At 41.1% G+C, this 13389-nt stretch overlaps 2 protein-coding genes across 3 annotated transcripts; one reads left to right on the forward strand and one right to left on the reverse strand.

Moving 5' to 3' along the window:
• The first annotated feature begins 669 nt into the window (after window positions 1-669).
• On the forward strand, window positions 670-8327 carry LOC141435212 (protein sneaky-like). Of its 2 annotated transcripts, XM_074097851.1 has the most exons (11): window positions 670-883; window positions 975-1094; window positions 1718-1889; window positions 2192-2329; window positions 2455-2704; window positions 3287-3406; window positions 3934-4185; window positions 4707-4919; window positions 5487-5692; window positions 6779-7041; window positions 7671-8327. In XM_074097851.1, exons 1-11 carry the CDS (start codon window positions 676-678, stop codon window positions 7826-7828), a joined length of 2100 nt encoding a protein of 699 aa, XP_073953952.1. In that variant the 5' UTR covers window positions 670-675; the 3' UTR covers window positions 7829-8327. The 2 variants fall into 2 exon arrangements, with proteins under 2 accessions (XP_073953952.1, XP_073953953.1); XM_074097852.1 differs by lacking the exon at window positions 975-1094.
• Window positions 8328-8396: 69 nt separating this feature from the next.
• On the reverse strand, window positions 8397-12540 carry LOC141435223 (uncharacterized). The gene is made up of 5 exons (XM_074097873.1): window positions 12396-12540; window positions 11667-11776; window positions 9641-9786; window positions 9187-9301; window positions 8397-8531 (listed from the first exon to the last, which is right to left on the reverse strand). The coding sequence occupies exons 1-5, from the start codon at window positions 12502-12504 to the stop codon at window positions 8397-8399; spliced, it is 615 nt and encodes a 204-aa protein (XP_073953974.1). The 5' UTR covers window positions 12505-12540.
• Window positions 12541-13389: the final 849 nt, after the last annotated feature.

The raw sequence follows: 13389 nt of genomic DNA on the forward strand, positions 1-13389 counted from the left end.
CTATCAACCCAATCAATTAAAAACTTTTTCATTCTTTCTTTTGATAAATAATGGAAATAAAAAGCATAAAACAAATGAAATAGGCATAAAAATTTCGTACAAAAATCTCACTAAATATTAGAAGCTCTCCTTTAATTTTTACTTTTACTGTAGTCGAGAGTACGATATAAAAGAGCGGACGTTAATTTAGGGCGCCACTTTTTTCGTAACTGCCGCAGTTTTGACGTAAATGCAACAATGTCGTACATAATATTTTAGTGCCTTGTTCATCCGTTTTCTACTGATAGCTAGTACGGTATAACTGTACTCTAACAGCCTAATCAAGGAGAAATAGCGTTGTTCCTGACAATAAGGGGTGAACTTTGTGTGTTTGGTTGTGTGTAGGGGATATATAATCTCTAAACTACTGAATCGGTTCTTAAAATTATTTTACCAGTAACAGTGCGTAAATAATAAGATTTGAAAACTTGTCCAGACGACGGGGAACATTGATTTGAGTTCCTTGGCTTCCGGAAACTGTCTTCGTCACCATAGACAAATAAAACGATGATTCACCTCTTCCAAAACTATGACGTCTTACGGCCATGTTGTGGCACTGACGCATGCTAAAATGACGTGCTGGGTACAGTGATAGGTACTAATACTCTTTGGCACAGTGCTACAAATAAGCTATTTATGGGTCTCTTAAACTATTTAAAGAAATGTTGTTCATCGATGTTAGAGGCCCTGCTTTTCAGACGTCGGTACAGATGGTTGAGAGGCTGCTTCGCTTTCGCAGGAGGATGCGGTCTGGGGAAGATTTACTACAATTATATGTTGAAGAACATACCGGTCCCTCCGGACATGGGGGGTGCGATTTGTATGACTTTATGTGTGATACTAGGTGAGGGTAAACAATAAAGGACGACGCCGTAAGTAACCCACTTAAAATCAAGAAGAACTAGCAAAATGTCTGGTGATGTTCTTTCTTGTAGGTTTACTGAATGTAATCTCGACACAAATTAGATGTATTTCGTTACTGACATTTCCCATGTATTGCGGGAAAGCAGGACGAGGCGTTCTGAAGGCTGTGGTGTTGACCTACGTCGTTGCTGGTAATTAATAAAACTATTCTGGAATAATTTTTATTTAAAAAACTAGCTTGTTGCGACTCCGTCCGCGTAGAATTCGTTTATCGCTATCCCGCGGGAACTATGTCATTTTCCGGGATAGAAACGATGCTATGTCCTTCCCGAGACTCAAACTATCTGTATACCAAATTTATCTAAATCGGTTCAGCGGTTTAGACGTGATGAGGTAACAAACAAATAAACAATCATACTTACAAACTCGCATTTATAATATTAGTGAGATATTTTAAATACCTAATGTATGTATTTAAACTCGTTATTGTACAGTCGCCATCAGATATTTCGGAGCAGTCGAGGTGGTCAAAAATATCGGAACATGAACTCTAATGCCTTGAATATAATGCATGTTCCGATATTATTGAGCACCTTGATTATCATTCCTCAAAGGCCCGGCAACGCACCTGCGATACCCTTCGTGTTGACAGATGTCCATGGGCGGCGGTGATTGGTTCCCATTAGGTGACCGGCATACCTACTCGTTTTCCCCCTCTTATATAGATAAAAAAAGAAACGGATGCTGCGTAATATTTAATGGTTGATGGCGGGCGACTGTACTAGTAGGATTGACATCTTCCGACGGTCTTCAGGTCCCATAACGAACATGGGCTTGAACGCCAAGGAAGTCGTGCGCGTGTTCGCCTGCAGCACAGAACTGGCGTACAACCTGAGCAAGTGCAGCAGTTCCATGGTGGCGCGGCCGCTCCGGCACGCGGTGGCCGGCCTCAAGGAGGAGATAGAGGGGGCTGCTGAAACGTTAAGGTGTTAGCATTACGCAGAGCCGAATTTAAAGGCTACTGCTCAAGGCCCCTCACAATAGAACACTAAAAAAATAACCAAATTTCGATGGTTCGGCAACTTTCCGTTTTTTTTTCGCCTTTACTTTCATTGCCCCAGGGCCTACAGACAGACCTCTAATTCCGGCCCTGCCATTACGTTGTATCATAGTTTTCATAGTTCATCAGGCATAGCTTCCGATATTGCAAAACAGTGGCATGGATCATGCTGAGGAGTATAGATAGACCAATAATAAAAATATATTTCAGTACATTTTAAATTCTAAGGTATTTTCAAGACGTGACAGCTCCCATTATGAGTGAAATAGAGTATGAGAGCGAGCTAGCCAGCAGCCGGGAGCTGACTGATAAAATCGATGCAGAGTTGAAAGCGCGGCGCTCGGGCACCATCGGACGTAAATATGCGTAAGTTTTCTTCTTTACCTACGCTGTTTCCTATTGACCTACAGACTTTTTCAAAACAGCTTTATAATTAACTCATAATACGTACGCGTAGATACCATAATGTTACAACACACAAAACTTTTCAGTGTATCCACACGAGACCGGATAAAGGACGTTTACCAAAAAAAATACCTGATGAAGACAGAATATCGGTGCAACAACCTTTTATCCCGATCCGTCCTCCGTTGCAAGGCACAGATGGCTTTTTTGCTTGAGATTTGTTACAGAAGTGTCCCGATAGTAATAGCACCCAAATTCTGTTCGGCTTTGGAAGCACCAACGGCGTGCAATGTCTTACGAGCAGTGGGTAACGAAGTATGCGATACCACGAAACAGGTAGGGTTTTTGTTAGGCATGGCATGATTTTATGTGAGTAGGTTTCTATTTTTAAACGGGCAAGGAAATTTTAATCTACAGGCGTTTCTATACACATGATCAAGACAAAACCTAAACTAAATTATATTACAAACTAAACTTAATTATATTATTTGTAAATTATCCTATCATTGAGTACTTAATTATTAATTATGAAAATAGCTTTAGGTAAGTTATGTTGCAGTGCCCTACTACAGAATTTCATGTTTGGGAAATATTTTATCTTAGTTTTAGATCCTATGTACCTACCCATGAAAGCAATGATTAAATTATTAAATGATTAAACAACTCGGTCAACAAAGGTTTATGTTTCGTACAGGCAGCAGCAGAAATGGGTGAGCGGTGGTGGGGCTCAAAATAATCTAAACACTCATATTATGCCATATACCATGGCAGTAGAGTCGCGTGTAGATAATTTTAAGCACCGTAGCCGCTCATTTACTTCTGCTGCTGACTGTACCAGTTTTTAGCTTTTTCTTCGTGTGAGGCATTCCGAACTGAATTAGATACAATACTGCAATGATTTGCCCATCATGTTCTCAGGCAGACTCTGGGTTGGGAGAGGGATATGTTGCTCTCAAACAAGCTAAAGGAGAGATGATGAAAGGGTGGCGAGAGGTCAATATTACAGACCAAGAAAGTCATGTTATGTATGATGCCCAAGTAAGTAAATTTACTAACTTTAGGAACTAAGTAGATGTGTTATTAAACCAATACTCAAATTCATTAGCGTCAGCTGTGGGTATACCTACAGACTCTACATTTTGGGTGTATCTATACCTTGTTTCATTTATATTAAAACATTCAACGCCACCTGATTTTCACTGGTGCCACCGACGTACATGTGCGTTCAAAATGTATGAATAATTATGACAGCGTCACTGGGCGAAATTCCGGAAACGCATATGTGCGTCGGTGGCAGTGAATGCGTTTAAAAAATAACGGTCAAGCGCACCCTCGCTTGTTTTTCAATAACTTAATGTTAGAAGTGAAAAGTACCTACTTCATATGCCTCATTTATAACAGTTACTTATTATTGTTAAAATAATCCAAGTTTCAAATGTAGAATTTAACACAATTTTCAGTTATGCTCTCTCCCTTCGGACATTGATTGAGGCGTAACATCTGTCTGGAGAGAGATCTCTCTATGGTGGCCCCCACACCTCTAATTTAATAGGAAAACATTCCAGGATGCGAAAGAGACTGGCGAGCGCGTCAAACAAGCGTTCGAAGAGAAATTTTCTATCATGCAGTCAGCCATTGTGGTCGTGAACATTTGCACGGCTCTGCTCTTCCTGCGGATTGTGCTCGCTGCTCAGAACTATCACGATACGTATTTGACCAGCATCGAGTTTGATAATGTCTATGTGACTGATAATTTCAAGAGGATCGATAGGAGACGGCTTGTGAGGAATGAAAGCGTCCTTTTGCCACTGAAAAAGGTACCAAGTGTTTTCAACTCTTTAGTCGCAAGTCGTCCAACACGCGAACCGCGGAAACGCACACATCGTCCGACACGCAATGTGTCCATAAAACATGTCTTTTGTAAGCATTCTTATAATAATTAGCTTAATAATATGTGAATTTTCGATAATTAAATTACAATCAACAATGTTTTGACGAACTTCAAAAAAAGAAGAGTTTTTTTTATGTTTGTTACCTCAGAATTCCGTCCTTTATGAACCGATGTCAAAATGTTTTTTTTTTTTTTCGGTAGATTAGGATTACTTCCAATAAGATCCCTACACATACTTAGTCACCAGGTCAAGATATGAGTGGACCCTAGGGAAATTGAGGGAATTCTTCAAATATTGCAGAGACACATATGGCAATTTGGGTATGAACCAATCCCGCGACCACACACTATACCACATTTTCTTATTTAACACACAAGCATTTGCGATTGAAACTCTTCAGAGCACCATCCAGTTATCCTTACCATGCTCCTTTTGTAACCTAACAGATGGAGCGAAGCCGCTACAAAGACCTGCACTCCCTAGCATACACGTCGGCCGACCGGCACCGGCTGGTCGCGCAGGCGCTGAAGGTGCTGCTCGAGATGGTGACAGCGACGACGTTCGTCATGCTGGACCGGCTGTTCTACGAAGCGCTGGACGTGGTACGACAGCACGCCGAACAGGGGAAGCCAGGGGACACCAAGGATTTGTCGATAGAGGTTAGAAAATTGTAGCAGGGAACAGACTCTATACTACGAAGGCAAAATTCGAACTTCTTGTCCCGCTAACGCTTTTATTATTTAATACGAGTCAGGGACTGTACGATAAGAACTTCGATTTTCGAATTTCGCAGTAGCCCCCCAGATTGTCGCCACATAAATTATGTCGGATAGCCTGGGTATTGAACCCAGTAATGGGAAATGAAAAGTGAAAAGTATGAAGTTACCGTCTTTCTTTTTTTCAAAAGTCACACCCCTGCAAAGTGGGCGCGTCACTAGTTAGTCATTATGAAGTTGATTTCGGAGACTAATCGTTATTTTTTACACTTCATAATCGGTCCCGTTGGAAAAAAAATGGTTAATAAGTTATCCTGGTTAGATCAAACTGGCAAGATCCAGCCTGACCCGGCCGGATTGGTGGAAATCCGGTTGGTCCCGGCTGGATTGCTATCCCTTGGTCGATCGTCACTCTGTAACTTGTCAGCGCTACCGCTTCCCAATTTCATGCTACTAGACGATTTTACTAGAATGGTGTAAACAGGTCCTAAGTCCATGAAAGTCTAACAGGTGGAAGGCACAGGCATAATAGCGAACACACTCCGCGCGCTACTGTTCCACTTGGAGTCGCAGCCGAAGCGAGCTCGCCGCGCGACCAACGTGTGCCTGCCGCAGCCAAGACTAATGCCAGCTGCCTTCTTCTTCCGCATCTACGGCGGCTACGTCTGGATACTGCTGCTGCTTAGCGTTAATCCGTATACTTTACGACTGAGAAGGTTAGAGATATTGTTAAACCATTTTGATTCCTGGGACCACCATAGAGCCATGTTAAACAAGCATTTAATAATAAATCAGCGACGGACTGGCCATATAGTCGAGATGACGTTTGCGAGCCGGAACTCAGCTAACGCGGGCCCTCCTACGGGCCAGGCTTGATTGATAGGCTTGCCGCAAGCAGAGACGGCGCTTGGCTTAAGCGACGTAGGGCACAGCCTACGGCCTCGCGGTCTAAGGGCCTCGCGCTTGGAAAATTCTCGTTCTTTTTGCAGTTTTTTTGCTCATTTAAAAATCCGTCATCTAAGTGTACTTTGCCATCGTAGGACCTTGCCTGCGGCTGCTTGGGTATCATATTAGATTGATAATAGGTACTTGATATGATAACACTTGTTAATGGTGTAGAGTTAAATTATACTTAAGTAGTTAGTTGATTATAACTCATTGGACTCTATGAAATAACATGACTTACGACACTATGACTATCAAAATTATAAATGATAAGTTTTAGGGTAAGTTACAAAAGTAGGTAGGTATCATGACGAATGTATGAGGCGAGCAACTTTGCACAACAGCCAACAAAACAGCTTGCATAAAAAAATAAAAAAAACTTTCTTTAACCTTCTAACGCCGAGACCTTTATAATCTTCCGAGTCTTATTGTAATATGAACATCGAACTCTACCTTATTGTGGAAATTAAGCGTAAATTATCATTTTGACACTATTAAAGAGCAACTTATCACCAAGATAAGTTAAACTTGAAAAAAATAGATAGGGTGAGGGCACCAGTCATGGACAGGAACCAATAATGGAATATTTTTTCCACTAACCCCATATTAAAACGGACGCTAATTTTTCTAAAACTAATAACACTTATGTGCAAGATAACTGATGATCATAACTGGTAAAGTTCATGAATGGTGAGCTATAAGGCGTTGAATCCTTGCTGTCCATTACTGGAGACTACTGTGCTTAAATGTCCATGATTGGTGCCGAAATTGGCATAGGTAGGTACACGTAGCATATTTTTATGCAAGTTGATTGTAACATTGCTTGCGCACAATTTCCTTCGCTAAACCCCTTCCAGACTCATCTGCAGCTACTTCTACCCGCGTCGTGAAAAGCAGCGCGTGCTGCATCTCTACAACGACGTCCTAAAGAAGCGCATCAAGCTAGACGAGACGTTGCGGCGCAAGGCGGTCCAGGCGGTGCGCGCGCACTATCTGTCCGGAGAGAGCATGCTGAGCGCGCGCATGCGCTTCCCGACCGTGCTGGGCTGGCTGCGCGTGCTGCCCGCAGCCAGGATGGCGTGCCTCATATGCAGCGAGATCGAGCCCAGAAAAGATGACAGTAATAATCTGGTATTTTTAAGATTCCGCGTAGTATTAGTAAACCCTCGGGTATAGTTTCGTCAACTGCATCCGTCCGCCCATCTGCGGCTTAAGTTAGATACTTACTAATGCTGGATACTGTAATTTTACATGATTTAAAATTGTCATGGTAAGTAGTATCATGGATTATAATTTTAACTAAGTATGTATGGTTAAGCTGTAGGTATCAGAGTTGGATCATGAAAGTTCATCATGCAAGTCTCATTTTAAGTACAGTGGTCTTTAGTGATTAGGAAAGAAGTCCAACACTTTTCACTTGAACCTCCGCAATCGAATTTAAAGCCTGCCTGTGCTCACGTCACGTACTCATTCCCCTTTGTTCTAATTCCCTCGTAGTTATTTTGTTCCTGTACCTAAGTATTTTTTGAACTATCATTTATCATTTTATCAAAATGAAAATAATATCTTTATTCAATTTAGGTTATAATATAACAAGCACTTACTATATTACCTCTTGGCAACTGCAGATGAAGTCGAAGAAGTAGCTCACTGGTTCAGTAACTCGATTAGATTACTTATATCATACTTTACACTATAATTATTGCACTTACATCACATACAGATTTCCACTTATTTCTTACCCCGCAGGGTGCGAGTGGCACACGTGCTTTACGTCAAAGTGCCCATTCATGTACTGCGGCGAGTGCTGGCGTGAGGTTGGTGAGCGCTGCCTGGCCTGCGACCCGAGCCTCGCCGAACTTAGCGACGTCGACTCTCTCAGCGAAGACGAGCTTCCCAAATACTAGACATTTTATTACCTGTAAAGTAGCGAACCTAGTTATCATTTTACGCTTTTAATGATCGACCCGCTGCTTTGCGCTTTAACAGTCGCTTCCCAATACCCGCTGGGATTTGGAGCTGCTAGGTAATTAGATATTGGCCCTCGAGCTTGTCGTTAGTGGGGCTTTACATTTTTAACGATTGCTTCGCAAAACCCGCTGAAAGTTGGAGCTGGTAGATGAATAAATACGAACCCTCGAGTTAGTTTGAGGTGAGGCTTTACTATCTTAACGGTTACTTCCCAAAGGCCACTGAAAGCTGGTCTGGGTGGTAATCAAATACATATCAGCAGTTATTACATGTTTGAAATGGTTATTCGCACTCTTGACGGTTGCTTCCCAAGGGCCACCAAAAGCTAGATCGGCTGGTTTGAGCTGTTAAAAGGCACGAAGCATATCTATTCTAAAGGAAAGGGACTAAGTTGTAGTTATTTGTCGGTATCATAGATTATACCTACTTATTGCGATTACGGATCAAGTTTAATAAATGAAACAAAACAGATATCGTTTTCCCTTTTATTATATATTATATAAATTAAAACAAGCCGTATTCAAGCTGTTCCCCTACAGTAAGGTTGCTTACGAACTGAATGTTTTCCGCAATATCGTTGCAGAGCAGCGCTAGCCCTGACAACTGACCCTCTTCTTGCGGGTTGTAGTTGTATATCAGCTAAAATAAGAGCAAAGAGAAACATGAGAAAGGTTACTCGTAAAGAATAAAGAGGTTACTCCGACATTTTGAAAGGAACAGTTCCTAATTGAGCGATCGGTTTTTTATAAGATACATATTTGAATAAGCTTACATAAAACGACTATACATACAAAAAGAAAAATAAGAAACCTTGTCCCCTCTAATCAAGATTTAAACCGTAGACCTCCAATTTGAAAGTAACACTGCCTATACCTATCGCTCAATCATCGCGCTGATGACAGTGTTGTGGCAAGCTAGATCGATTGTTCCCCAGAAAGCCCTCACATTGCAATTTTCGACGGAATCGATCGAGTCGATTCCGATATTCCCGCAATAGGTAAGTATAAAATAATTGTTCATTATAGATATAAGATAAGATAACTAGTCGAAGGCATGCTCTAGTTTGTGTTATTTAAAAAGAATAACGTATTTTTGTGTTCTACTAATATGTATCATCGCTGCGAGTACTCCGATGAGAATACATAATATTGGATGTAATGTAACAAAAAAGAGGCAACAAAATTTCATCGTCAACTATCTACTTTGTGTCAACGGCAAAAAGTTGAATTATTTTCGAACATTGTTCCCAGCGGTATGAATTTAATTTTATTATTGCAGTTCTAGTAATAATCACCGATAAAAACTCGTCGTACGTAATCCAGCCATCGTTGTCGGTGTCAGCTTCGGCGAACTTTTCTTTACGTAGCTCCATCGTGCTTTCATCTCCCAAGCTTTCCAAGACAGCTCCACTGTACCATGGAACATGTCGTATGTCATTGAATAATTGACCATTTATGAACATGGAAGAGACAGAGCAAGAGACTAGCCATCGCTTTACACAAGTTGTAGACAACATGTGTTACTAAGGAAGCAATCTGGAGGCGGGAGGTAATTGAGGTCATTTTCGTGTAAACTGGTGTAAACTAAATGATCTTAATAAAATTCTAAATTTGACCATGCCCCCCCCCCCCCCTGGCTATAAAGCTGGATCCACCTTTGTATGTTACTCACTTTATCTATCACGTAGTCTAGACATACGACTACTTATTCTACAATCCTGAACGAACATGCTTGCATGTATTACTGACAAGTCATCGAATCCCAGCATCCCGTTGGCCTGGTTGTCGAACAGCAGGAACAAGCTGTGCAGGTTGGCGATGGTCACGTCGTTCCAGCCCGCGAATCGGCGCACCACCTTCTGCGTGCTCCAGCGCCGGTCCAACTCTTTCATCTCCTGCACAGCAGTCGAAAAAGACTAGAGAAAGAGGCTGAAAGAGAACTAATAAAAAAAAGAAAATGTTGACCTAATTAAACAATAGAAAAGTAAAGTGGTATCCTCGTAGCCTGGCTAGTGGTTTCTATGGCCTCTCAAGCAGAGCACGCACCTCTAGTTTTTCGGAATGAATGTGTGAAATTACAATACGTGGTACTATATAATTACTAATACATAAAAAGTAAACTTGTAGGCTGACGTACGAAAAGCGGAGCGGTGTGCGCGGTTAGGTAAAGTCGTAAAATCCCACTAATATTAAAAACCGGCCAAGAGCGTGTCGGACACGCCCGAAATAGGGTTCCGTAGCCATTACGAAAACATTAAGTAATATTTTTCTAAGGATTTCGTATTTTACACGAAATCTTCCATAGTTTAGGTATATTTCATACCTTAGGTTGCTATTTACTCTTAAACTAATAATTCTCAAGCAAACTTAACCGTTATAATTTTCCTTGAAAGTTTGATATACTTACTACCATCCTGAATTTTTTCAATTTTTTCCACCCACCGGTTTAGATTTTAGAGGGGGGGGGGGACGCTCGATTTTAATGAAAATTTGCACTTTAATGGTTTAAAAAGACCTATCCAACGATACCCCACACTATAGGGTTGGATGAGAAAAAAAAAACACCCCCACTTTACGTCTATGGGAGGTATCCTAAAAAAATATGTTTTTAATTTTTTATTGTACCTTTTTGTCGGCATAGTTTACATATATATCCGTGCAAAATTAAAGCTTTCTAGCATTGATAGTCCCTGAGCAAAGCCGCGGACGGACGGACAGACAGACAGACAGACAGACATGGCGAAACTATAAGGGTCCCGTTTTTGCCATTTTGGCTCCGGAACCCTAAAAATGCGAAAGTTAGTATAGGTATAGGCATAGTACCTATAGGTAGTGCCACGAGAGTTGAAGTGAAATGTGTCATACTTCCTAGCGGTGACATGGTGCCGTATGGAATTCAAACTCACATCAAAAAAATGTTCGAAAAATGTACTAAATTGTACGCTAATTAAAAAAAATGTACTACCCTTAGTTACGAGAAAACAGTGATCAATCTGTCACCGCCAGGAAGGATATTTTCTGGCTGGCGCTATCTATTTCCCTATGAAGCAGTTGTCATGCCACCGCCAGGAAGTATGACACAATGAAATACGCCTTATTATTTTTATTTATTATTTGATTACACACACAGCTACAAAAAGAACTGATTGCACAAAAGGTAAATGAATGAGTAGGTACCTAAATATCAAAATCCTGCTGTCTTTACACGGCATGTTCTTGTGTGCGTGCGTGCATGACTTCAACTCTGGTGACACTACCTATACTCTACTCTTTATTTGTTACCTTTTCACATCTACTTAAACCACTAAATTGATTTAGATGAAATTCGGTATCGGTAGGTACATATCAAAGATAATATACTTAAGGTACGTATGAAAGTGATAGTTCCCGAAACGAATTCTACGCGAACGCAGTTGCGGGTAATAGCTAGTAGGATATAACATTTTAAACTTTTGTGATTTTCACTCATAGTCATAATTACTATTTGTAATCAAGTGCGGGTAGTTCGAAGGACGCGCGCTGCTAGGCAGACTTGACATACCCCATGCTACATAGTCACTCGTGACCACGGCCACTGTAATGTGGTCGAAACTTCGAGGTAAATATTACTCGTGTGTTTTAGCCTGATAAGTCCTGTATTGTGGTATTTTGACAGGATTATATAAGTAGAGTATGTAATGCCTAGCCTCTTGTGGATTAATGTTTTTTTTGTTAGCACACCGCTCGGCTTCTTGGCTCGTCTCTGTTAGAAGCGCTGCCGCAGGCTGAAGCATACTTGATTGTATTGACGCTGTTCCGCCAGCCGCTTGTAGAACAAGTCCACGAGCTTGTCGTAATCCGTCATGGCCGCCTTCGGCGTTTCCGATGGTTTTCGCACGGGATCCCCTATTTTATAAACACCGGAATTCAATTTGTACCTGATAATAACTTTCTACGTTAGCTACTTGTAAAGCCTAGCTATTTAGAACAAGGTTAATGATGAGAATACAGGTCTGTTTGTGTTCAATTCTAGTTATGAACGTAGATGCTTAATATGATCTTGGAAAAACGTAACTGATTTGTAGCTAACACATTTACAGCCGGCACGTCATTAGAGCCAGCTCTAGCCCTCGATCAAGGTAGAGCGACGTAGTCTACACCGACGCCATTATAATTTAATTTTGCACTGAAAACTGCAAAATGGCGCCCTGCATCTGGCGCCTAGCTATTATAGAGCGACCGCTCCTCTTGCTCTACCCCAGGGCCGGCGCTGCATGATATTCCTAATTTTCGCCAGGTGTCGCTAGTGTCTCAAACGCACATCTAATTTTTAAAGTCCATTAGCCAGCCCTCAGACGCATAAGGCGTGTTTAAAGGGTTTACAGGGCTCACAAAAGCTTTCAAATCACTGGGCGCAATTCTCGAAATGTAATGGTCGCTTAATATAAACGTTCAAGGCAGAAAATGCATCAAGAAGTTAGATATATTCAAAAATCTCTTGTACCTTTGGCGTAAAACTATCTACCTGTGGCTGTGAAGTCTTCCTGTCTATAGAAACAAATCGGCTTTCTCTTTACTGGATATTCAAAGAATCTACCCAAGCCAGAGAAAAACGTGCTGAAATTGTTACCCATAATAATATTGTAAGATTCTTACTTTGACCGAGTCAAAATGACCACTAAATTTGACAATCAAATCGCCAATGATCGCCATGAACGTATTCAAAAACCTAAACAACCTTCATGCATACGTTTCATGCTATAACTTGACATACATAGGTGTGGTCTCTTGACACACCTAAATCTATGGTACTGTTAAAGAGTATACCTACACACATATCGATAGGCGCTTATTTTTAGGCAGGCCTAGACTATGTAAATCCCTTTTTACTGGGTAAGTACTTACTTGAGAAAGTTAGGTACGAGTATTGTATATACATACCTACCTACTTAAACATAATTGCTACTCCCACATTTTCACAAAGGTTGAGGAAGAGAGAAGTTATGCCAGCTGCTTTTGGAGCGTTAAGGTGCTTTTCTACCGGCGGGGCATGGCGAGACGAGGTGGGAAGGGAATTGAAATCGCGCCGACCATAAATATTCTATGCTGCTTACGTAATATTTATTTACTAGGTATAATTAATACGGTTCATTATTACAATAACAAAAATACATATTCTCGTATCGCACATCCTCGCCAATCTATACTGGTTCCACCGAAGATGCCCTAAGGGAGAACTGAAACTTGCCATACAAATTTCAATTATCGTCTTGCCTCGTCGATGGAAACGCACCTTTCTTTCTTTTCTACAGGGTTATTTAGAATTCTTGGGTGTTTGTATCACAGGCCGCTTATTACGGCAGAGGAGTTGTGTTCTTGTGGTTTGTTCATCTCTCTTCGGCATTACTGGACATTGTTAATACCCTCATCAAAAGTGCCCTAGGGATATCTTTTATCCCCGACAGTTTTGAACATTTCGATATAGGATGAATCAAAACATCGTTTAGGGATATGAGTAT

The sequence above is a fragment of the Choristoneura fumiferana genome, chromosome 14 (genome assembly GCF_025370935.1).
Source record: "Choristoneura fumiferana chromosome 14, NRCan_CFum_1, whole genome shotgun sequence".
Taxonomy (NCBI): Eukaryota; Metazoa; Arthropoda; class Insecta; order Lepidoptera; family Tortricidae; genus Choristoneura; species Choristoneura fumiferana.